The sequence below is a fragment of the Geotrypetes seraphini genome, chromosome 2, assembly GCF_902459505.1.
Source record: "Geotrypetes seraphini chromosome 2, aGeoSer1.1, whole genome shotgun sequence".
Lineage (NCBI taxonomy): Eukaryota > Metazoa > Chordata > Amphibia > Gymnophiona > Dermophiidae > Geotrypetes > Geotrypetes seraphini.
In genome coordinates this window covers 405,808,371-405,832,200 of record NC_047085.1, presented here as the reverse complement: position 1 = coordinate 405,832,200, position 23,830 = coordinate 405,808,371, and the positions used below count along the sequence as shown (strand labels likewise).

General features: G+C 42.5%; 1 protein-coding gene across 5 annotated transcripts in view; it reads right to left on the bottom strand.

Annotated features, from left to right (window-relative positions):
- The window catches only part of DGKB (diacylglycerol kinase beta), a 733,919-nt gene that overhangs the window by 598,832 nt on the left and 111,257 nt on the right, over positions 1-23,830 (bottom strand). For 4 of the 5 annotated variants that reach the window (XM_033930985.1, XM_033930986.1, XM_033930988.1 and 1 more), the window contains exons 3-4: positions 22,163-22,239; positions 12,682-12,702 (exon numbers count right to left, since the gene is read on the bottom strand). In XM_033930985.1, the coding sequence (XP_033786876.1) occupies positions 12,682-12,702; positions 22,163-22,239 (98 nt within the window). The remainder of the gene's footprint in view (positions 1-12,681; positions 12,703-22,162; positions 22,240-23,830) is intronic. The other variant, XM_033930987.1, reaches the window with a different exon arrangement.

Here is a 23,830-nt window from a genome sequence, read left to right as displayed (position 1 = left end):
GCTTAGTAAAAGGAGCCCTTAATGTTTTAAAGCAGGGGTTTCCAACCTGCGGCCCCGGGAAGTATTTTGTGTGGCCCCGGTCGAGGGCGATGCAGTGTTTTTCTCTGCTGCCCCCAGATATTTACCGTCTTGCCGGCTCCCTCCTCTGTCTTGCTGCAGCGTTTGCGCATTTGTGCGACCCCAGAAAATTTTTTTTCAGCCAATGCGGCCCAGGGAAGCCAAAAGGTTGGACACCCCTGTTTTAAAGCTTAAGATACAAAAAAAAAAAAAAAAAAACCCAAACAGATTTACAATAAGATAATTGAGGAATCTCCGTCTCAAACGAAGGAGCTGTTTAAGGCTAAATTAACTTCCCAGGATATCTTAAATAAGAGTCTGTTGACTGTGCACAGTATGGCTACGGGTTTAGTTCAGAAAGTTGCGAAAATTACATCTCATTTTGAGAGGGTGTTTTCTCCATCCGACACACAACCGGTACCCGACATATTATTAGTAGTAGTAGTTTATTAGGATTTTTTTATATATACCGCCTATCAAGGTTATCTAAGCGGTTTTTACAATCAGGTACTCAAGCATTTTCCCTATCTGTCCCGGTGGGCTCACAATCTATCTAACGTACCTGGGGCTATGGATATGTACTACTTGGTCTGAGTTTGGTGTTTTGAATTATGAACAAGCATCTTCCTTATTAAAAAGTGTGAGTAATTTATATTGTCCACTTGATGTGTATCATCCCTCTTTGGCAAAGAGTTTAAAAGAATGTCACTTTGAATGCGATTTGTAAGATTGTGATTAAGATCTTTAAAGAGGGGCATATGCCACAAGCATTAACAACAGCAGTGGTTACTTGCTTATTAAAGAGTCCAACTTTAGATGTGTCAAATGTGAACAATTACTGTCCCATCTCTAATCTACCTTTTTTTGGCTAAGATTGTTGAGAAGAGTGTTGTTCTTCAGTTAACTGAATTTTTGACTGAAAATCAGATTCTGGATAAGTTCCAATTTGGCTTCAGGGACGATCATGATACAGAATTGTTGTTTCTCTGTTAGATACTGTTCAGACTGGGTTTGACAGAGGTGACAGTTTTGTTTTGGTGTCCTTAGATGTATCATCTTCATTTGAGAGAGTTAATCATTATGGGCTCCTTTTACTAAGCTGTGCTAGCGTTTTTAGCGCAGGTAGGAAATTACCGCGCGCTACGCTTCTAGAACGAACGCCAGCTCAATGCTGGCGTTAAGGTCTAGCAAGCGGGCAAAGAAGGGTGCGCTATTCCGCGTGTTAAAGCCCTAGCACACCTTAGTAAAAGGAGCCCTATATTTTATTGCACAAACTAAGCAAAATTGGGATTACTGGTACAGTGTTCAGTTGGTTTCAGTCTTTTTAGGATGGTCGTTATTTCTATGTGTTGGATGGGAAAAATTATTCAGAATACATGTATTTGTTAATGAAACATGGTGTTTCTCAGGGTTCATCTCTTTCTGCAACAGTATTAAATATTTAATACAAAATGGAGCCTCTTAACAGCCTTGACACTACCCAAGAAAACAATTAATAGTATTAAAAAAAAAAATGCTGCAAATTGTATTTTGCATGAGAGAATGGAAAATCTTTAACACTTCAGTAAAGTGTAGAAGGGGGTGCTGAAAAGTTCCCAACTAAGAAGGACATGATGTGAAACCATGAAACATAAAAGTTATTCCATATATTCACCCCTAAGATCAATACACTTGGAACATCGTGTCTGAAGTTTCTATCACCCTTATAAAAATACTCTGATATCTGGTCACTGAAACACTGCTCCGCTGCTGCAATCACCTTCAAATCACTCAAAAATATGTATTTATTTATTTATTTCCTATCCCATTCTCCCCAACGAGCTCAGAATGTGTTACAGGTTAACATACATAATATACAATTAATGGGTTACAACTTGCCATCATTAAAGTGCAAGATTTTCAATGCAAGTTTTTATCCTAACGCAACGCATACTTTCCAACTCTTTTTAAGGTTTGGAAACAGAAAGTAGTCAGATGAAGCAAGATCTGGTGAGTAGGATCAATGGTCTATGCGCTGAAACCCCAATTGCATCAAAACATCCATCATTTTGCCAGCCTTGTGAACAGGTTCATTGCCTTGCAAAAAGAGAACTCCTTTCTGAAGTTTCCCTCTCCCTTTTTTTTTTTCTCCAACACCTCCTTTAATCAGCACAGCACGTTACAGTAGTATTCTGCATTAACTGTTTGGCCCCTTGGAAGATAGGCAGTCATTACAACGCCTTCCTGATCCCAAAACTCTGTGGCCATGACCTTTCCTGCTGACATTTGGGTCTTTAATTTCCTTGACCTTGGAGAACCTGAGTGCCGCCATTCAATAGACTATTGTTTGCTTTGTCTTTTTCTCAAGATCATAGTGGTGAACATAAGAACATAAGAACATAAGAAGTTGCCTCCACTGAGTCAGACCAGAGGTCCATCTTGCCCAGCGGTCCGCTCCCGCGGTGGCCCACCAGGTTCGTGACCTGACCATTTCTATAACCTACCTCTAGTTCTATCTGTACCCCTCAATCCCCCTATCCTCTTGGAACCTATCCAAACCTTCCTTGAACCCCTGTAAAGTGCTCTGGCCTATCACCTCCTCCGGAAGCGTGTTCCATGTGTCCACCACCCTTTGGGTAAAAAAGAACTTCCTAGCATTAGTTCTAAACTTGTCCCCTTTCAATTTCTCCAAGTGACCCCTAGTGGTTGTGGGTCTCTACAGTTTGAAGAATCTGTCCTTATTCACTTTCTCTATACCCTTTAGGATTTTGAAGGTTTCTATCATGTCCCCTCTAAGTCTCCTCTTCTCCAGGGAGAACAGCCCCAGCATCTTCAACCTGTCAGCGTATGTAAAATTTTCCATACCTCTTATCAGTTTAGTGTAACCATGTTTCATCATAAGTAACCAGTCATTCCAAAAAGCTGGCATCAGCTCACTGAAAATGCAGCAAAATCAATTTGGAAGTGTCCACTCAACGTTGTTTCTCGCCAGCATTCAAACATTTGGGCATCTTCTTAGTTGACAGCTTCTGCATACGCAGCTGCTCATGAATTTACACCTAACATGTTCCCTGTATATCTGTAGTGTATCAGCAATTGTTTTGGCCAATATTTGCTGATCTGCCAAAATCATGTTATGGATATGGTCAACAATACCATTTGAGGCCTCCCAGACCTTGCTGCTTCTTCGCTCTTGAAATCTTCATGCTGAAAGTTTGCACACCACATATTCACTGTGGAATATGATGGGCATTTTTCACACAATGTTTGCATCATATAATCACAGATTTCTTTAAGAATTTTCTTCTGCAGGAATAAGAACTTCATGACAGCTCGGAGTTTCACACTTGAAAATTTCACATTTTTCACTGAAATGATTTAATCAATGATATAAAATAATGTCAAAAACATAGCATTACGATTCTGCAAATTGGTAGTTTGCAAATAAAAATAACACTTTTTTCAGCTACAGTGGCAAAATAATGCTCAAAATGTATGAAGTTGGTTGGCCTGAGAACTTTTCAGCACCCTCTCATATTATTACCTATAATGCAATATTTTTTAGACTGAAAGTTGGTACTTCTCTGCCGAAGTCTCTTAGATCCATCTGGGCAAGAATTACTTTTTATCCTTGATCAAAAGATGAATTTTTTTTTAACTTTCACAGATTGTTTACATTTTTGTTTGCCTGTTTTTGTCCAAGTTTTAATCCTGGCAATAGAAACTTTCATCAGAAATTTAAATGATTAATTTGCTTAGAGAAATGCCTTACCATTGTCTTGAATGTATAACTGGGTTTAAAAATACATTAACATTAGCATTCGCATTCCTGTCACCTGCAACTGAAAGCTAATCACCATCAATCAATAATCACACAACTCAATTTTATTGGAATAAATATTTGGCCACAGCTTTATTATCTATCTGAATATTATCTCCACTTACAATACAATCTGTGTCCAAAACCCAACAAACCCCCAATGCATATTTCACACACCCCCAGGGAGCTATTTGGTGTCAAAACTAGCTCCCATTAAGTCTTTAAACTTATAACATTAAACCAAACATGACCCACGGTGACACAAGGCCATGCTTCCCCTCCCCTCCCCCCAAACAAGACCCATGGTGACACAAGGCCACGCTTCCCCTTCCTTCAAACATGACCCATGGTAACGCAAGGTCATGCTTCCCCTCGCAGCAGTATCGCATACGAGTGTTACATTTATTTATTTATTAACTGCTCATTTCCCAGATCCAACTGGGCCAAACCCCATTTTCTGCCCCACCCAAAGCTGCGACCACCTCCCCCAAACCACATAATCTCCACCAAACCCACCCAAGTTGACATATAACCTGTACCTCCCCCCTCCACACACCCCACAACACTGACACAAAACATAACACCAGCACAAATGGGAGGGAGGGAGGGATAATCTTTTCCTGAAGAGACTACCGTATTTTCACGTAGAAAACGCGGGGCCTGAGGCACATGTAGTAAAGTCAGGCTATACCAATCAGGAGCTTTGACACGCAGCTCAAGATTGGTATAGCCCAACTTTACTACAGGAAGAAGCGGTCGGAGCAGATCGCGAGTGATTTTCATCACCCGCCGGCGCTCCAGCTGCCCTCTCCTGCCTCTCCAGTTGCTCTCTCCTGCCTCCCCTGCTTTTTGACAAGCATTTGCGGTTTTTCAAAATTAATTTCGGGGGAGTACTGTATATTAAATGTTGAGGCATAGTTTGTATGAGTCTGATGAAAGAACTACAGTATTCTTTTCTGCAGATAAGTTAACCTGTGCAGGAAACCCTGATATACAGTACACTTCTCCCTCGGTATTCGCAGGGGTTAGATGCAGAGCCAGACTACGAAGTGTGAAAAATCGCAAATTATCTCTCGGTCGGCTCTGACCCACCCCCGCCTCCCTCCTACATCCCAGGAACCTTACCTGATGGTCTAGCGGTGAAGCGGGGCAGGAGTGATCTTCCTATGCTCCTGCCCCGTGCAGAGCCGTCATCAGAATGACTGCTGTGAGTTCCCTTTATAATCTCCATGTTCAGCATCTCCCCTGGCTGCAGTGGCATAGTAAGGAGGCGGATCGCCCCAGGTGCCCTCTTGGTGGGGGTGCCAGCACTTCTCCACCCCATGCCACGCTTGCATCCTCTCTTCCCCACTACCTTTTTAACCACCTTCTTACAAAGCCGCACTAGCGTTTTTAGTGCCAGCTGCCACAGTAACAGCTCGGACGCTCTTAGAATTTCTATGAGCATCCAAGCTGTTACCGCCGTGGCCATTGCTAAAAATGCTAGCGCAACTTCTAAAGGAGGGGGCAAATCTTCGCCAGCATAAGCAGCTTCTCTGGCCTGCTGCTCACGCTGACCTGGCTCTCCTTTGAAATAACTTCCTGGTTGTGGGGCCTGAAAGTGATGTCAGAGGGAAAGCCAATGCCGGCGTTAGCAGCAGGCCAGAGAAGCTGCTTGCGCTGAAAAGATTTAAAGAGGTACAGGGGGAAGGAAGGGCATGAGGGTGGCATGGGGGATGGGGAAGGAATGGAGGGGGTGCAGAAGGAGCAGAGGGGACAGAGAGGAGGGCGCAGTGCCCCAAGTGCCTCCTACCTTCACCACACCAGTGCTTCACTGTGTCTCCTATACTTCCCTTTCCAGTAGCTCCCATATCTCCCTGCATTCATCATCACCACTCTATGTCCCTATCCCCTCCCCTGTGTCCCTATGCCCTTCAAGCCCATTATCTCCCTTTTGTCTTCCTATCCTCCCCATATTATATTATTTGTGGTCTTATATCCCGCCAAATCCTCCAGAGTGGAGTTTGAGTCAGATTACAATGATCAGTGTAACAAGAGAACAGTATAGTATTGGTTATTACAGTATACACCACAGTACGGTAATCAAGTGCAGTATGAGTATTTCAAATGCAATTAATTTGATACAAGTAGAAGATAAGCAGTTATAACAGTATAAACAATAGTAATCAGTGCAGTATGAGTAATTCAAAATGCAGTTAATTCAGTACAAAGTATTTAAATCAATGCTGTCTTGTTAAAATGTTTATTTTATTTTTATTTTTCCTCTAACTCTACTTCTCACTTCTCTATTACCCTCCAGGTACTTTAGTTAGATTGTGAGCCTTCGGGACAGTAAGGGAATTTTTCAAGTACCTTTCTTATTTCTAATCTTAATGTATATTTTCTGTAAACCGCTTAGAACCTAACGGATGTAGCGGTATATAAGAAATAAATTACATTACATTACATTACATTACAATCAGGAGATAATCAAATGCAGAGACAGTTCAGGTTTTGTTCCTGGTATAGAGTTCTTGTGCCATGAGTTCATAGGATGGCATGTTTATATTGTGGTTTGAAGAGTGTGGTTTGGGTGATGGGGTAGGGTTAGTCTCCTGGCCATGATTTTAGGAATTTACGTGTAAGTGGAGGTTGTACGGATCTTTGTGGGAAGCGAGTTATGGTGTGGACTCATATTTTATTCCTTTCATGGATGGGAAGGACAGTGTTATGTGGTGCATTATTTAGGGGTCCATTTACTAAGGTGCACTAGCTGTTTTAGCACGCTAAATATTGTGGTTTGAAGAGTGTGGTTTGGGTGATGGGGTAGGGTTAACGCGCGCAACTTTTCATCACACACTAACCCCCGCGCTGGCTAAAAACTACTGCCTGCTCAAGAGGAGGCTGTAGCAGTTAGCGGGGCCAGCGGTTTAACGCATGCTATTACGCGCGGCTTGATAAAAGGAGCCCTAAGTTTGTAACTGAGGGAATGGCAGGTTAAGTGACTTGCTCGGGATCACAAGGAGCCCATACACACACACACACAAGGTTTTGATGTCAGCAGTAGAGGAAGTAGCACAGCACCCCACCCCCTGCCCTATTTATATCTTTTGGCTCTCAACCCCACTGACAACCTTCTGAGGTCTGCTCTTGGATTTTTCCTGTACCGGAGTCCCTCCTTCTGCTGTAACTTTGCTTTGTTCTTGCCTACACAGTAAAAATGTCCCATTGTTTAACCACAGATTTGTCGCGGGTACCCACAAGTCCCTGTCTTTTTGTCATTCTCTACTTCAGAGCAACACCATAAGCTTCCGTTTTCATGACTAATTAGACAATGTGGTGCCTTAAAAGAATGGGTCATGCATTACGATATACTCTTTCTGTGGTGCAGCCAAGAACCAATGCCTGCATTATGCAGTAGGTTCAACGATTAGAATATAATGTCTGTGCATATTTGCAACTTCTACTTATGGTCTGCCCAGTTCTGCTTTATAGACACCAACTGGCAAAATATGCACTATCATCTCATGGCACATAAATGAAACAATGTAACCATAAGTGGGCCCAGGTGGGCACAGACCCACCTATTTTGGGCTAGTCCAACTAGTCAAAATACTGTTTTATGCAGTAATTCCTCATTTCAAGCCTAATGAGATCCTAGGGAACTGGGGGCTAGATGCACAAAACACAGTTGCCAAAACCGTGTGGGTCACTGTGGAACAATTGTTCGGCTGATTTGAAACAGTGACTGATGTTCCAACAAGTTTGCATGCAAATGATTTGTGCAAAGGTTTCACCTGTCTGATCAGTTGCTATGAAAGGGACTTTGACACATGCGCAGAGCCAGTCTGGGGATGCCCAAATAGCTGAGCAGCAGGAAAAGCCCCAAAGCAGCCTCCTGCCACTTAGCTGTTCGGTGCATTTTCTTCTCTTTTTTTTAAATGGCACAGATGTGAATGTGCTACACACAATAGCTGTCCCATTAAAAAAAAAAAAAGAAAGAAAGAGTGCCCCCCTCAAAGACCCCCAGTATCAAAATAGAGGAAGAAGAGATGCCCACTCCCTCCTGCAACTGTGAAGCCACTCCCCCAGGCACCAACCAAACTACCACCCCCACACACTTCAATAAAAATTGGCAGGGGGGATGCCCGCTCCCTCTTACTGCTGTGACCCCCCCCCCAGAACTGACCCCTCACCAACCAGAACCCCCCCGAATCAACCCCTCCCCTTCTCTTCCCCACTTTAACATAAATCAGCATGAGGGATGCCCACTCCCTTCTGCTAAGACATCATAAGAACATAAGAATTGCCGCTGCTGGGTCAGACCAGTGGTCCATCGCACCAGTGGCGTACCTAGGGGGGGGCGGGGGGGCGGGCCGCCCCGGGTACCAGCCCTGAGGGGGTGTTCCCGGCCTTGCCGCTCAGTCCCCCCCCACGCCCGAAGGACCGCTCGCCCCACTGACCTTCCAGCACACCTATGAAGCAGCCCGCAGCAGGATCGCGACGTCAGCAATCCCTCAGCTGCTTGGGCGCTGCTTCCTGCGCCGCGGTCCCGTCCCTCCTCTGACGTCAGAGGAGGGGGCGGGACCGCGGCGCAGGAAGCAGCTCCTAAGCAGCGCAAAGATAGCTGACGTCGCGATCCTGCTGCCGCTGCTTCATAGGTAGTGCGGGGAGGTCAGGGGGGCGAATGGTCCTTCGGGGTGGGTCGGGGCATCAGGCCTTCAGGGAGGGGCGGGCGGGTGGGCAGGCAGACTTTCAAGGGGGAGGGGGGTGACAGGCAGGCAGGCAGGCCTTCAAGGGGGGGTGCAGGTCTTCGGGGGGGGGGGTGCAGACCTTCAAGGGGGTGCAGGCCTTCAAGGGGGGGACAGGCAGGCAGGCCTTCAAGGGGGGGGACAGGCCTACAAGGGGGGGGGGACAGGCCTACAAGGGGGTGCAGGCCTACAAGGGGGGGGGACAGGCCTTCAAGGGGGGACAGGCCTTCAGGGGGGGACAGGCAGGCAGGCCTTCAAGGGGGGGACAGGCCTACAAGGGGGTGGGACAGGCCTTCAAGGGGGTGCAGGCCTTTGGGGGGGTGCCAACCTTCAAGGGGGGGTGCAGGCCTTCAAGGGGGGGGACAGGCCTACAAGGGGGTGGGACAGGCCTTCAAGGGGGTGCAGGCCTTTGGGGGGGTGCCAACCTTCAAGGGGGGGGACAGGCCTTCAAGGGGGGACAAGCAGGCAGGCCTTCGGGGTGGGTGCAGGCCTTCGGGGTGGGTGCAGGCCTTCGGGGTGGGTGCAGGCCTTCAGGGGGGGACAGACCTTCGGGTGGGGGGTACAATCCTTCGGGGAGGGTGCAGGCCTTCAGGGGTGGGGTTTAGGCCTTCAGAGGGGGACAGACCTTCGGGTGGGAGGTAAAGTCCTTCGGGGGGTGCAGGTCTTCAGGGGTGGGGTGTAGCCCTTCTGAGGGGGGACAGACCTTCGGGGGAGGGGGGTCCTGGTGTAAAAGTACACAGAGGGAGAGAGGGAAGGGGGGGTTCAAAGATACGTGCATATGCCAGACTTTGGGGGTTAGAAATAATGGGTCTAAAAACAGAGGAGTGGGAGAGAGATGGTGCATAATGGGATTTAGGGAGGGAAGGAACAGAAAGGGAGAGAACTTGGAAACAGGGGATGGTGTGGAGGGGGGATAGAGATACTGGATAGGAGGATAGTTGGGAACAGAAAGGGAGAGATGGTGGATCCTGGGGTGGTGGGGAGTTGAGAAAAGGTGAATCTGTGGATGGAGACAAAAAAAAGGAAAGATGCCAGATCTCCGGGAGAGGGAAGGGAAACGGAAGGGGAGAACAGAGATGGCAGACGGATGGTTAGCACGGAGAAAGGAGACCCTGGCAAGCAAGACAACAAGAGCCTGGGACCAACAAGATTTGAATATTGATCAGAGAACAAAAGGTAGAAAAAATAATTTTATTTTCTGTTTTGTGATTACAATATGTTAGATTTGAAAAGTGTACATTAGACAGCTTGAAATGGGAACTTTTCTATTTTTGTGAATGGCAAGGCTGAGTTCAGTTAAAATATATGCTTTATAAGAAAATATAATAATGTGTTTTATAAAGTTTATAAGCATTGCTGGCATACTCGGTGAGGTGTTCCTAGTGTTGGTGGTGGTGGTAGCATGTCAGTGTGTTGAGAGGAAGAGGTAGTCTGGGAAATTCTGCTGAGCAAACTCTGGGCCCATTTCCACCCCCAGTTAGTCCACTCCACTCAACTGGTTCACACACTGAGTGGGTCTTTGGGTGTTATTTCTGGGTAGTTGTTTTAGAATCTCTTCCAGTGGTTTGTCAGTATCTCCTTCTGGTCCAAGGAAGGAAACTTTGTCAACCTTAGCATTGACCTTCAGAATATGTTTGTAACAGCGCTGCTTGTGTGGCATTAGGCTATGTAGTGATCGAAAGAAAAAAACAGACCTTTGCACATTTTTGCACTATATGGTGGGTGTATGAGGAGATTCATTTCCTGCACAGTTAAGTCCATGTGAAGTTACCTTGTGCTGTATTTGACATCTAGCAAGGTCTCTGTTTGGAAGGAAAGATCTAAGCTTAAAAATGAAGTGGCCAGAAGTTATGTTAAAAGTAGATAGCGTAGCTGGTTTTAAAAAAGGTTTGGACAAATTCCTGGAGGAAAAGTCCATTGTCTGTTATTAAGACATGGGGGAAGCGTCTGCTTGCCCTGGATTGGTGCACTCAGCAGCAACAAATACTAGTTTTGGCTGGCTCTTTCCCCGCATTTCTCCTCTCTTCCCCACGATTTAGTATCCAGTTCAGGCAGTAAGTAAATGCATCGGCAGGGGGGGTCTGGTAAGTCTTGGGGGCTGGGGATGGAAGGTGAGAATCAGTTCTGTAGGCTATCAGAAATTTGCTTAATTATCTACTCACACAGAAAAGCAGTAAAGTCAATAGGTTCTCTGAGTGGGAACAACCTGTTTGATCTTGTACTCTTGTGATTGACCAATTGTTTATCACTGTTTAATTTATCACATGATTAATTTGAGCACACCTGAGGTGTCCTATGATGGTGTGCACTGCAGGCAGAGGAGCCTTATTGTGTAAAGCACTGGAGAATTCTCTCCTCTCGCTTACCTCTCACGCTGAGGACACCCTGCTTCAGTATAATCATTTATATGATTTATCTTATAAACATTATTACGTGGTCTTTTCCTCAAGTGCTGAGACATCAGGTTGTTCCCACTTGGAGAACCTATTGACTTTTACTGCTTTTCTGTGTGGCTTTAACATTTTTGCTATTCAGTATACCTAAACTATTATTCAGTAGAAAAAATATGGTTTGTTCAATCAAATCCTGTGTGGACATTGGACTTCTATGAGTGAATGTTCTGCTTGATTGAACAAACTAAATTTTTTCTACTGAATAATAGTCTAGGTACAATGAAAGTAAATAGCAAAAATGTTTGAGTAGATAATTAAGGAAATCTTTTTCATATTGCTTGCTTATGGACTGGGAAAAAAGACTGTTCAAGCAAATGTCTCCAGAACTGCTTTAATGGAAAAATGTGATTTTTTTTTTTTAAGTACTTTGTGAAATTTATTGTTGTTGTGAAATTTATTGTTATACTTTGTTTAAACTTAAAAAGCGGTGTCATTAACAGTGAATCTAATCGAAAAATCGATTCAACAGGGTGAATCGAATCGAATGAAATATTTTTCTCTGAATCGGGCAGCACTATTGGCTACCATGAGAATGGGCTACTGGGCATGATGGACCATTGGTGTGACCCAGTTAGGCTATTCTTATGTTATGTTCTCATCTGTAGGGGCCTTTGTTTTCACTTCTTATTTTAATGTATTTTTTTCCTGGGAACTTATCAGTGTTTTTTTATAATGGGAACAAAAATGGAAGAGAATTAATGTGTGTGGAATGGGGGGGTAACTAATTTCTTCAGCTAAATAATTCAATCCACTTCAAACAGACATAGGAGAACTCACGCACCATTCACACACCCTCCAACCAAAAACGTCAAAAGAAAAAAACTGTTCGACAACCTCCTAGCCATTCGAGCTGCAACACTTGACCCCCAACTCTACAACCTATTGACCTCGACCACAAACTACAAAACCTTAAAAAAAGAAATAAAAACCCTTCTATTCAAAAAACACATAAAACCAAACTAACATAATCAGAACTGTCCCAAGCATCACCTGCAACTACTCCATATGTACTTCTGATGTCATGACAATTCAGACATAATTTATGTTATGTTATGTTTGGAATAATGGTTACATAAATGAGGTTCAATAAAAGAAAATTTTCACTGCCTGTTTCTATTCTGACCATTTATTCCATTTCATGGTTATTGCAAAAAAAAAAAAAAAAAAAATTTTCCATGAGGGGGGGGGGGGGGGTGTCAAAAAATGATGGGCCCCGGGTGCCACATACCCTAGGTACACCACTGCATCGCACCCAGCAGTCCGCTCACTACTGTTCTTGCTCTCACCTCCCCCACCATTACAGTTAACTGTAGCCTGCTGCAAGTCAGCTTTACTAATACATAATCACTATGCATCCTCACTCAAGTTCGGTCCAGATCTACAAGCTCATCTACAGCTAGCATCAAAAGAGGGATGCACTGCCCAGGATAGAGGGTTACTTCAGGATCAGGGGTAACCAGAAGTGTTCCTCTATCTACCAAAAATCCCAGCAATTGATTTTTCTAAGCCCAGTTGCAATTATTTTCATCAATATTTCAATGTTATGGCAATAATTCCTCTAAATTAGGGTGCCACAGACCTTAACTTATTTGAGATATAAAAATAATGGTCAAAGGAGAAAAAAGGAAAGTAAATGGCTTACTTGCTTAAGAATATCTTGTTTCTGGAAGCATGAAAGAAAATAAAAATATTAGAAAAAATAAAGCAGTAACATATGAGTACATTATATTGATATTAATGATTTGTATGGGAAAATGAATTAGTATGTTATTCATTGCTAGCTAACATTAGAAAACACATTTTAGCCTTTAAGTGTTAAGCTCACTTAAATTCAAGTTACTTTGAGTAAGTAGGAACTAGAAATCAAATTCTGATTTGAAGGATACAGATAAATTTCCAGATAAAACAACGTTAAACTAAATTAATTGAAACTACCTTGACTGAAAAATGTTACCACTTCATTAAAAAGCAATTAAATACAGTGTTTTCTAATAACTAAGGCCCCCTTTTATCAAGCTGTGTTAGAGGTTTTTTTCGCCGGCCGCTGCAGTAAAAACTCTGACGCTCACAGGAATTCTGTGAGCGTTTAAGCCTTTAACATAGCAGCCGATGATAACCCTAACGCGGTTTGATAAAAGGGGGCCTAAATAAATGTAACTAGTTCTGTTACTTTACGGGTAAAGTACAGGATAACATTTGTTACTTTTACTTACTAATTTTTACTTCTTTTGCGCAGTTGCAGGGTAAAAAGTAAAAATGGAAGCGAGATATAAACAATAGTTCTTCAGTAAACTAACCCCCCCTCCCCTCCTTTACAAAGCCTCACTAGAGTTTTTAGCGCCAGCCGTGGCGGTAACAGCTTGATTGCTCATAGGCATTCTGTGAGCGTCGGAGCTCTTACCCTGGTGGCCGGTGCTAAAAAAGCTAGTGTGGCTTTGTAAAGGAAGAGGGTAAATGAAAGAACAAAACTAGACACAGGATTTTGCTGTTGCAAGCCTTATCACAAACAATGGATCATCTCGGCTTAAATTTTGCTGTTCACTGAATAAAGCCTAAAAGAACAGTGGAGCTGAACTGCTTACTGGTTTCCAGACAGAACAGCTAAATATTAGCGCGTGCTAAACGCTAACGCATCCATTATAGTCTATGGATGCATTAGCGGTTAGTGCACGCTAATATTTAGCGTACACTAAAACAGCTTGTGTGCCATAGTAAAAGGACCCCTTAGTCACTTCAAAGCAGAGATAAAGCTGAAGCTGGTGGCAATTCTTGGTTGACTGACATAGCCATCTTCCAACATCAGTTCTTAAAGATATTCAGAGTTTGTCATCAGAAAAAAAAAAAAAAAATGGTTAGAACAAAGACAATGATTCCAACTTAGTGAAAACCTTTGTAATTGGACAGCATGATGATAATGAAGGTAAAGATGAAGATGCAAATACAAACTAAACAGTACTACCTATAATGCAGATGATAATGACAATGATTATAAAAGTATTATTTGCTATATGGAAGTCAAGTGTTTCACAGATCCCCTTGACCCAGTCAGAAGACATCAGAAATAATGCAACCTGACTTCCTTTGAATAACATTTTATCAGACTGAACAATTTACTTTGTTACACTTCTCCCTCCATATTTGTGGTTTCAGCGATCGTGGTTTCGATTACAGTACTCCCCCGATATTCGCGGGGGTTCTGTTCCATGAACCCCCACGAATGTTGAAAAACCGCGAATATGTTTTTTAGCAGGGGAGACAGGAGAGGGCAGCTGGAGTGCTGGCAAGTGAAAGAAAACCCTCACGGTATGCTAAAGTCGGGCCTCACCAATCAGGAGCTACGTGTGGAAGACAAGACAGATCTCATAATTTGTTGTTTCATCATGGGTTTCCTTTTCTAGCTATACCATGTTGTGCTGGTTCTTCATTTAGAGAACCAGTACATGCAAAATAGGAAGAAAAGAAGACACACAATCCACCAAATATGAAACAAAGAAAACCTTCAGGAGAGACAAGGGTGTATCTACCATTGAATGAGTCCAGAAAAATTCCCAGGACTGCCCAATGGTAGGGGCTGCATGCAACAAAACCTTCCCTTCTGAGCACCAAGGTTCAGCATCTCCCTGCCCTCCCCACCCCATTCAGTTACTTGCCCGGGTCCTTCACAGATAAAGCATCAGAGAGAGCGCTATCCTCTATCATGTCTTGCCATACTGATGCAACTGCCAGTGGGTGGAATGCAGCAAAGGATAAATCCCAGATTTCCTCTTTAAAAAAAAGAGGACACCTGGACTTACCCTGTTCCAGCCCCACCCCCACAAGAAGGCACCAGCTTGGGGGAGCACTGAACCCCAGGGGTATGTACATGTTTGTGTTTTGGGGGCATATCAGTCCTCCTGCACAAGGCCCACTGAGTCCCAGCTATATCCTACCTCACTGCCATGGCTTCGAGCTTACACAAAACGATGGGGGAGTGCATTTACAGTTTATGCTCCTTTTAATTTCTAAAAATGTATTGTGTATATTGTCAGTTTTTGCATAGCCAGTTGTATACTGTGCTTTATATGATATAAGGCAGTGTTTTTCAACCTTTTTATACCTATGGACCGGCAGAAATAAAAGAATTTTTCTGTGGACTGGCATCAGTCCGTGGACCGGCAGTTGAAGAACACTGGGCTAAGTCGTGGGCCAGATCCCGCCCATCTCTACCCAATCTCTACCCCAGACCCTGCCCCCATAATAGTACTAATTGCACCTTGCACATCCCGTGCCTCATCTGGAAGCCTTCCCTCTGACGTTGCAACGTCATAGAGAAGGCTTCCGGTTCAGGCACAGGATGCCCGTAGGAACCACTGCCTGTGGCTTTGTGCACTGAATCAGTTAGGAAGAGGGAGCTGGCTCGAAGATAACGCCTCATTGATTGCACCATGGGCTGGCGGTTGAAGAACACTATTTTGGGCCTGATGCATGTGCTGATCCTGTGGACTGGCAGGAAATTTCTGTGGATCGGCACTGGTCCATGGACCGGTGGTTGAAGAACACTGATATAAAGTACATGAGAAAGGAATGTGACAACATGTGTCTATTACCTTGTGTCCTGTAATATGAATACCTGCCTATCACGGTTATCTGAGCGGTTTACAATCAGGCATTCAAGCATTTTCCCTATCTGTCCCTTTCTATCATATCTGGGGCAATGGAAGATTGAATGACTTGCCCAGGGTCACAAGGAGCAATTCAGGATTTGAACCCACAACCTCAGGGTGCTGAGGCTGTAGCTCTAACCCAGAGATGTCAAATGTCAGTCCTCGAGGGCCTCAATCCAGTCGGGTTTTCAGGATTTCCCCAATGAATATGCATGAGATCTATTTGCATGCACTGCTTTCATTGTATGCTAATAGATTTCATGCATATTCATTGGGGAAATCCTGAAAACCCAACTGGATTGTAGCCCTCAAGGTCCGACATTTGATACCCATGCTCTAACCAATAGGCCCTCCTTTCTTCTAAAGAGTTAGATATTCTAAAAGACCTCAGTGGTTTAATATTCCAATAAACCAGTTTCTAAAATTAAGGAGAATTTGTACAAATTTGGAAGATTTTAAATATCAAGTAAAGGGATTAACTGAATGATTCTAAACAATGAGGATATCCAGTTAAAGCCATTCATAAAGTCTATTTGAGGGTTAGATTTGCTCAGAGAGACCTGTTGATTCTGGATCTTAAGAATGGAGAGAATGAAAATCTTATGGTTTGTGTGATGCTACCCTTTTCTCAATTAAGTGGAAAATTATAGAAAATAATTTCTACAAATGCAAAAAGGCCTATGCAGGCAAGTATAATCGTTAGAAGAAATGGCGGAGCAGCCTAGTGGTTAGAGCACCAGGCTTACAATCTCGGGAAATTCGGTTCAAAGCTGGTACACTTTTCCGCTCCAGCATGGAGTTTACGATCTACAGATCAGCTCTGTCTTGATGTGCCATGTCTGTGGTTAAACTTTTGAGTCACCGGAAAGTGATGTTGGAAGAGGCTTTCTATGGATCTTAGACAAGCAGCTTTGGTTTTACAGTTTAGAAAACAACTCTCTGTTCTTGCGTGCTTTTGCAATCGGTAATGGCGTGTAATGAACCAGCAGTCAAGTCTCAGTCAAGTAACAACAATTAAGTAGTTTTGTTTGTGTTGCTCATTGTTGGTAGAATTGTCATATGTTTTTTTGTTTGTATTGTAATATGCTTATTGTACTATGCTGTTTTATTGAAATATGTGTTGTATGTGCAGGTTGAAATTTGATATTTCTCAGTATGTCTTATTGTACTCCGCATAGAATTGCCGGATATGCAGAATATAAATTTTTATAATAAATAAATAAAGCCCAATGCTGCTCCTTGTAATCCCGAGCAAGTCACTTAACCTGTCATTCCTTCAGGTACAAACTTAGGGCTCCTTTTATCAAGCCGCGCGTAATAGCATGCGTTAAACCGCCGGCCCCGCTAACTGCTACAGCCTCCTCTTGAGCAGGCAGTAGTTTTTAGCTAGCGCAGGGGTTAGTGTGTGATGAAAAGTTGCGTGCGTTAACCCCGCTAGCGCGGCTTGATAAAAGGAGCTCTTAGGGAATCTTTTACTGAAGGTTAGGGCATGTTATCTGCCACAGTACTCATTCCTTGGGGCACTGCAGCAGATAACATGCAATAATCTTTAGCAAAAAGACGTCCTTAGATTATAGGCGCTCCAAGAACAGCAAAATACTTAGGCCCCCCCCTTTTACAAAGGCGCGTTAGCCGTTTTAGCACACACATAGGGCTCCTTTTACAAAGGTACGCTAGCGTTTTTAGCGCATGCACAAGATTAGCGTGCGCTAGCTGAAAAATTACCACCTGCTTAAAAAGGAGGCAGTAGCAGCTAGCGCACCTTTGTAAAAGTAGCCCATAGATTTAGGGCTCCATTTATCAAGCCGCGCTAGCGGTTTAACACACGTAATAGTGTGAGTTAAACCGCCAGACGCACTAGCCGCTAACGCCAGCCTTGAGCAGGCGGTAGTTTTTCTGGCCAGCGCGGGGGTTAGTGCGTGATTAAAAGTTGCGCGCGCTAACCCCGCTAGTGTGGCTTGATAAAAGGAGCCCTTAGCATGCTAAACGCCAAAGCGTCCATAGACTTATAATGGGCATGTTAGCATTTAGGGCGCACGTAGATTTAGAGCGCGCTAAAATGGCTAACGCGGCTTTGTAAAAGGGGGCCTTAGTGTAATTGAATGTAACCCACCTTTTGATACTACTGAAAAAGGTGTGAGCTAAATCCAAATTATGAAAGCATGAAGACCTTTGGTTCCGTTCACTTGGAATGCCCAAAGATCCAGATTCACGTGAAATACTCAAAGATTAAAACTTTCCTTTCCTTCTTTTAAAAATAATAATAATAATAATAATTTTTATTCTTATATACTGCCAAAGCCATAGAAGTTCGAGGCAGTTTACAGTAAGAAGCGCTGGATAATCAGCGAAGAGGTTACAATCAAAGTCAGCAATACAATCTTACATAATAAATGAATAGAAAGCTATAAAGTTCTTAGGGTTACTGGATTGAATAAGCAGTGCTGAGTAGATTCTTAGTTAACAAATCGATTGAACAAACTCATTTTTACCAGTTTTCTAAAATTGAAGTAGGATGAAGAGAGCACAAAAACGTTACTAAGCCAGTCGTTCCATTTGCCTGCCTGGAAGGCAAGAGTTCTGTCCAAGAATCTTTTGTAGTGGCAGGCTTTTATTGTCTGATAGGTGAACAGATGTATTCTTCGTGTGGGCCTAAGATAACTTGCCTAAGATAAGTTGGGAAACCAGGTAAGTGGGGGCCAGACCAAATATTGATTTATAACATAGACAAGCGAACTCAAACAGGATTCACGCCTCTAGGGGCAGCTAATGGAGTCTTTGATAGTAGGGGCTTATGTGTTCCCATTTTTTCAGCCTAAAGATCAGTCGAACTGCCGAATTTTGAATGACTCTGAGTCTTAGAATGGTTTTTTTGAAGGAACCCAGGTAAATAATGTTGCAATAATCGAGCAAGCTCAGGATAGAAGATTGAACCAGTAAGCGGAAAAATGGTGCATCAAAGTATTTTCTGATGGTTCTGAGTTTCCATAGTACTGAAAAGCATTTTTTAAAATAGTAAGTCTGTGTGAATATTTAGAGTGAGGGGGAAGTCCAGGGTAACTCCCAGGATTTTAATGGAGTGGTTAATAGGGAAGTCCTGACCATTCGAGATCGAAGAGTCTTTAATTTTGTCATTAGGACTTGTCAGGAAAAATTTAGTTTTGTCGGTGTTGAGCTTCAATTTGAATTCGGTCATCCATCGTTCGATTTCCTTTAGAATGGATCATAGATGAGTCTTTGTCTCAGAGGTCAGAGTAGTAAGGGGAATAACAATGATGATATCGTCAGCATAGAAATAAAATTTAACCTTTAAACTTTATAGTAAGTTCCCCAATGAGGCAAGGTAGATGTTGAACAATGTGGGGGAAAGAGGAGAGCCCTGCAGGACTCCACAAGAGTTAAACCAACTAAAGGATTTTTTTATTGTCACTGTAGACTTGATATGACCGTTTGCTCAAAAACCCCTGAAACCATTTTAATATGCTGCCTGAAAGACCAATTGACTCCAATTAAGGGAATTAGATCTGTAGAAAAATTGGCACATTCATATATGTTTAAATTATCAAAGATTTGGAATTCAATTCCACTTACAATACAAGATCTAAATTCTTTTCAATTATTTTGTAGAACATTGAAAACATCATTATTTTCAAAACATTTAACGACCCACTCCTCTTAATTTTTCTCAAGCCATCTCTATGACCTTGGGCTATTTTTCTTTTCCCTCCTTTCTTTACTTCATCATTTTCATTATTATCATTTTTTTATTATATGATTGTTCACTGAGTCGAGCTCCATTTTTTGGAGATGACCCGGTCTATAAACGTAAGTTTTAGTTTAGTTTAGAAAACATACAATTAATCTGATAACGGATGTTGCATGTTTATAGTAATGTGGGTCTCAAAGTGAAATCATGCAACTTCCAAAAAGCACAGAGTATGTGCCAATTCCTTATAGGAAACAGAGCACTAGCCCTTCAATAAAACAGAAATGTATCTATTCACTTAAATAAGAGAAAATTTGGGACAATGTTTACTTATGTTTTATTTAATGAAGCAAGATAGTTTATTCCTCCTTGTTTTGCTATTTTCCCCAGGGTAATAATAGGTTTTAAAAATGTCTGTGTGTGTGCAGCACATCACTGCCCCAGAATTACATGACTTATGTCTGAGGGATTCCAGAGATAATCATCAGATGTGTACCTCTGTGGGTGAATAGATGCATTCAGGCATGTTCATTGGTGTACTAGAGGCAGTTAATGGAACATCTGGGGTACCGCCTCCCTCTGCATGCCGCAAGTATATTTACTCAGACTGTTCTTAGCATTCCTTTGTCTGAGTATTTAATTTTATGACAACTTTTTTTTTTCACTAAGCAACCTCCAGATGTCAAAATAAATTGGGGTAATTGGTCTCTAAATTATTTGCATCAGTACATTTCACATACAACAAAATTAATAGCTGTGGTATACAAAAACAGTAACACTAAAAGGCTGATATTTAGACAATGGGAGTTAGCTGAGCTAACTCCTGTAGTCGGCGTTGAACCTGGAAATTCAATGCTTAGCCATATCTGCCAACTGGCATTAAATTTCTACGGTTCTTTTTTTTATAGCTGTTTTTTATATAACCGGTTAAGCCAATATTCATTGGCTGACTGGCTAAGTCATAGCGGTCAAAGATAGACCCACAGACTAACGAGAAGAAACAATATTAGAATGCTTTGAAACAAAACTAAAAACATTTTTATTCAGAGATGCCTTTGATCTTAGGCTTATTAACTCTCCTTCACCCTCAACTTACAGATAGGATTCCCCCCTCCCTTATTGAACAACCCTTCAGTGGCTCTCTATCCTATTCAATATGTAGTTCTCCCCCTTATCCCTCTTGTTACAGTGCGTCTTTTGTCAAAGTCTGCGTTACCTGATTTTATATTTTTATATATGTAAACTGCTTAGAAGCATAATAAGCGGGATATCAAATTTTAATAAAACTTGAAACTTGATATGAAGGTCTACTTGGCCACTAAACTAGCTGGTCAGCCAATTAATACTGGCACAATAACCAGTGACCAGCCTCGCTGCTAAGCACTAATATTCAGTGGCCATCTTGCACTGAATATTAATGCTTAGCTGGCTTAGTACTATTTAATCAACAAGGAGACATTCCTGACTGCTTAGATAGAGCTAAATATCAGGCAGTTAGGGCCAGATTCTATAAACGGCACCTAGAACAGGGCTGTCAAAAGTCCCTCCTTGAGGGCTGCAATCCAGTCGGGTTTTCAGGATTTCCCCAATGAATATGCATGAGATTTATTTGCATGCACTGCTTTCAATACATATTCATTGGGGAAATCCTGAAAACCCGACTGGATTGCGGCCCTCGAGGAGGGACTTTGACACCTGTGACCTAGAAGCAGCTAAACTGTAGGCACCGCTCGGCTCAGTTGTCAATCAACTGATAGGTGCCATTTATAGAATCCTGCCTAGCAGCGACTAGGCGTGCTTGGGCATTACCAGGCATCCGGGAGGCAGGCAACAGTATATTAGGCCAGATTTTACCAGGCCTAATTTACCGGTGCCTAATTCAGACGTCTAGCAACACCTAAGTCAACCACACCTATTCTCCACCCCCTAACCATACCTACTTTTCAAGCAGGTGTCATTAGGCATTGGAAGCTGCCTCGATTTAGGTGTCACTAGACACCATGAGGAATTCCACACCTATCTTTTAATTTTAATTTTTTTTAAATTAATTATTCAATTAACATCAATGGCGTAGTCAAATCACCACACCGTTTAAGCTAATTGAACTCATTTAGGTTAGGCACAGATTTTAGTTAGATAGCCTCTATTAGGGCGCCTTGTGGTGCTTTTAACTTAATTGTTTGTAGAATCAGGCCCTGAGCCTAATTTAAATACAGATTTACAGTAAACTTACCCCGTCTTCTAAGAAACTGCGATAGCAGTTTCTAGCGCAGGGAGCCGCGCTGAATGGCCCGCGCTGATCCCGACGCTCATAGGAACTCAATGAGCATCGGGAGCAGCGTGGGCCATTCAGCGTGGCTCCCCGCACTAGAAACTGCTAGCGCAGTTTCATAGAAGAGGAGGTTAGGCATTGTAAGATTCCGATAAATTAGTCACAATATAAAATTCAAATAAACATAAACATAGAAACATAGAAGATGACGGCAGAAAAGGGTTACAGCCCATCAAGTCTGCCCACTCTGCTTACCCACCCCCTGTCTATGCCCTAATGACCCAATTTCCTTATCTTGACCCTCGTAGGGATCCCACATGGGTATCCCATTTATTCTTAAAGTCTGGCACGCTGTCTGCCTCGATCACCTGCATGTTGGCATGTTTATCAAATGTGTTCTTGAAATTTGCACCTACCAAATAAGAATCTAATCTAAAGTTGCAATACAGTATATGAAAACTAAATTCTATATCAATATCTGAAGATAAAAAAGGGTATATACCTCCTCAGGATTATATTTTGCTAGGATACCATTACCATGGAATTCTTCAAGAACATCTTTAACTTTCTTGGTTGAATCTGTAACAGAAATGACAAGGCAATCAACGCAAGCAACCTGCTCCAACAAAAGGTATGCTTGTTTATACATATTTGAAACATTTTAATCTTCAAATTTCCTTACTTCTCTACATAACTGTTACCAGAGGTTTTACACTGTGAGCACAAAAATGCTGACCTCAAGTCTACTTTTTTTTATGACAATGATTATCATTACAGTAGCTAAGAGAATATCATTAGGAATCCGAACATCTCAATACTAAACACACAAAATAGCATTATTAACCATTTATGGGCACAAGGCAATATTCAATTTAAAAGTCTGCCAGAATAAAGGTTCCAACATCTCTTCTGTGAAGAGATCATAGGATGCTGATATCTTCATATGTTCATTAACCCCCCCTCCCCCTTTTTCTAAGCTGCGATAGAGGTTTCTACCATGGCCTGGAGCGTTAAATGCTCCAATGCTGATCTGATGATGCTCATAGATTTCCTATGAGCACTGGAGCAGTGGCGGCGCATTTAGCGCCCTGGTCCGTGGTAGAAACCTCCACCATGGCTTAATAAAAGGGGCCTATATTTCTTCTTTTATATGAAAAACTGTGAAAATCGAACATTTTTGTATATGCAAAAAGAAGTATTACATTTTTTAAAAATCTGTCATTCATATTATTTTATTAATTTATTTTTCCCCTTTTACTATCTTTACAAATTGTAAGCTGCTCTGAAAGTACCTCTTATGCACGGTATATCAAATAATAATAAAATGTGAAGCTTTTAAACAATTTTCATTAATCATATTCATTACGTGTATTATGGAAATCTTCACATAAATCTTATAATCTGTTGCATGCAATTACCCTGAGCATAAAAGCTCAGGTGTGTACTGGCCTGAGTAGGTATGTTTACTTTGGATGGAAAAGCAGGCAGTCATCAATTATTTAATAGTTTATAAAAGAAGGGTCTTTTTTCCTAAACTGCTGTAAGGCTAAATGCTCCAATGCTGCTCCATTGCTCATATAATCCCTAAGAGCATTACAGCAGTGTTAGAGTATTGTGACAAACCCAGGTCCATTTCGGGTCTTACCCACAATAAACCCGGATCCATTCCTGGTTTTGTCCCAGTGAGCGGGAATGTGCACAAGCCACTTAGGTCAGGGGTGTCCAATGTCGGTCCTCGAGGGCCGCAATCCAGTCGGGTTTTCAGGATTTCCCCAATGAATATGCATGAGATCTATTTGCATGCACTGCTTTCAATGCATATTCATTGGGGAAATCCTGAAAACCCGACTGGACTGCGGCCCTCGAGGACCGACATTGGACACCCCTGACCTAGGTGCAGGAGAGCGGATCAGGTAACTGACCAATTAATTAATCAAGCTGACTCTAGCTCTGACTGGGAAATGGAAATAACAGAAACAGGGCAGGATAAGGGTGAAAGTTTCACTCTAGGCATACCTCATCCTGACACTGTTAAATACCTCAGGAAATTTGAACAGCCAGTTAAAACCAGGACTAGAAAGTATCCCGTGCAAGAAGCAAGTCAGTGGGTGGAAAACCCTTCCCCCACAGTCTCAGAAGGGGAGTGGTTTTCCACCAGATATAATGAGCC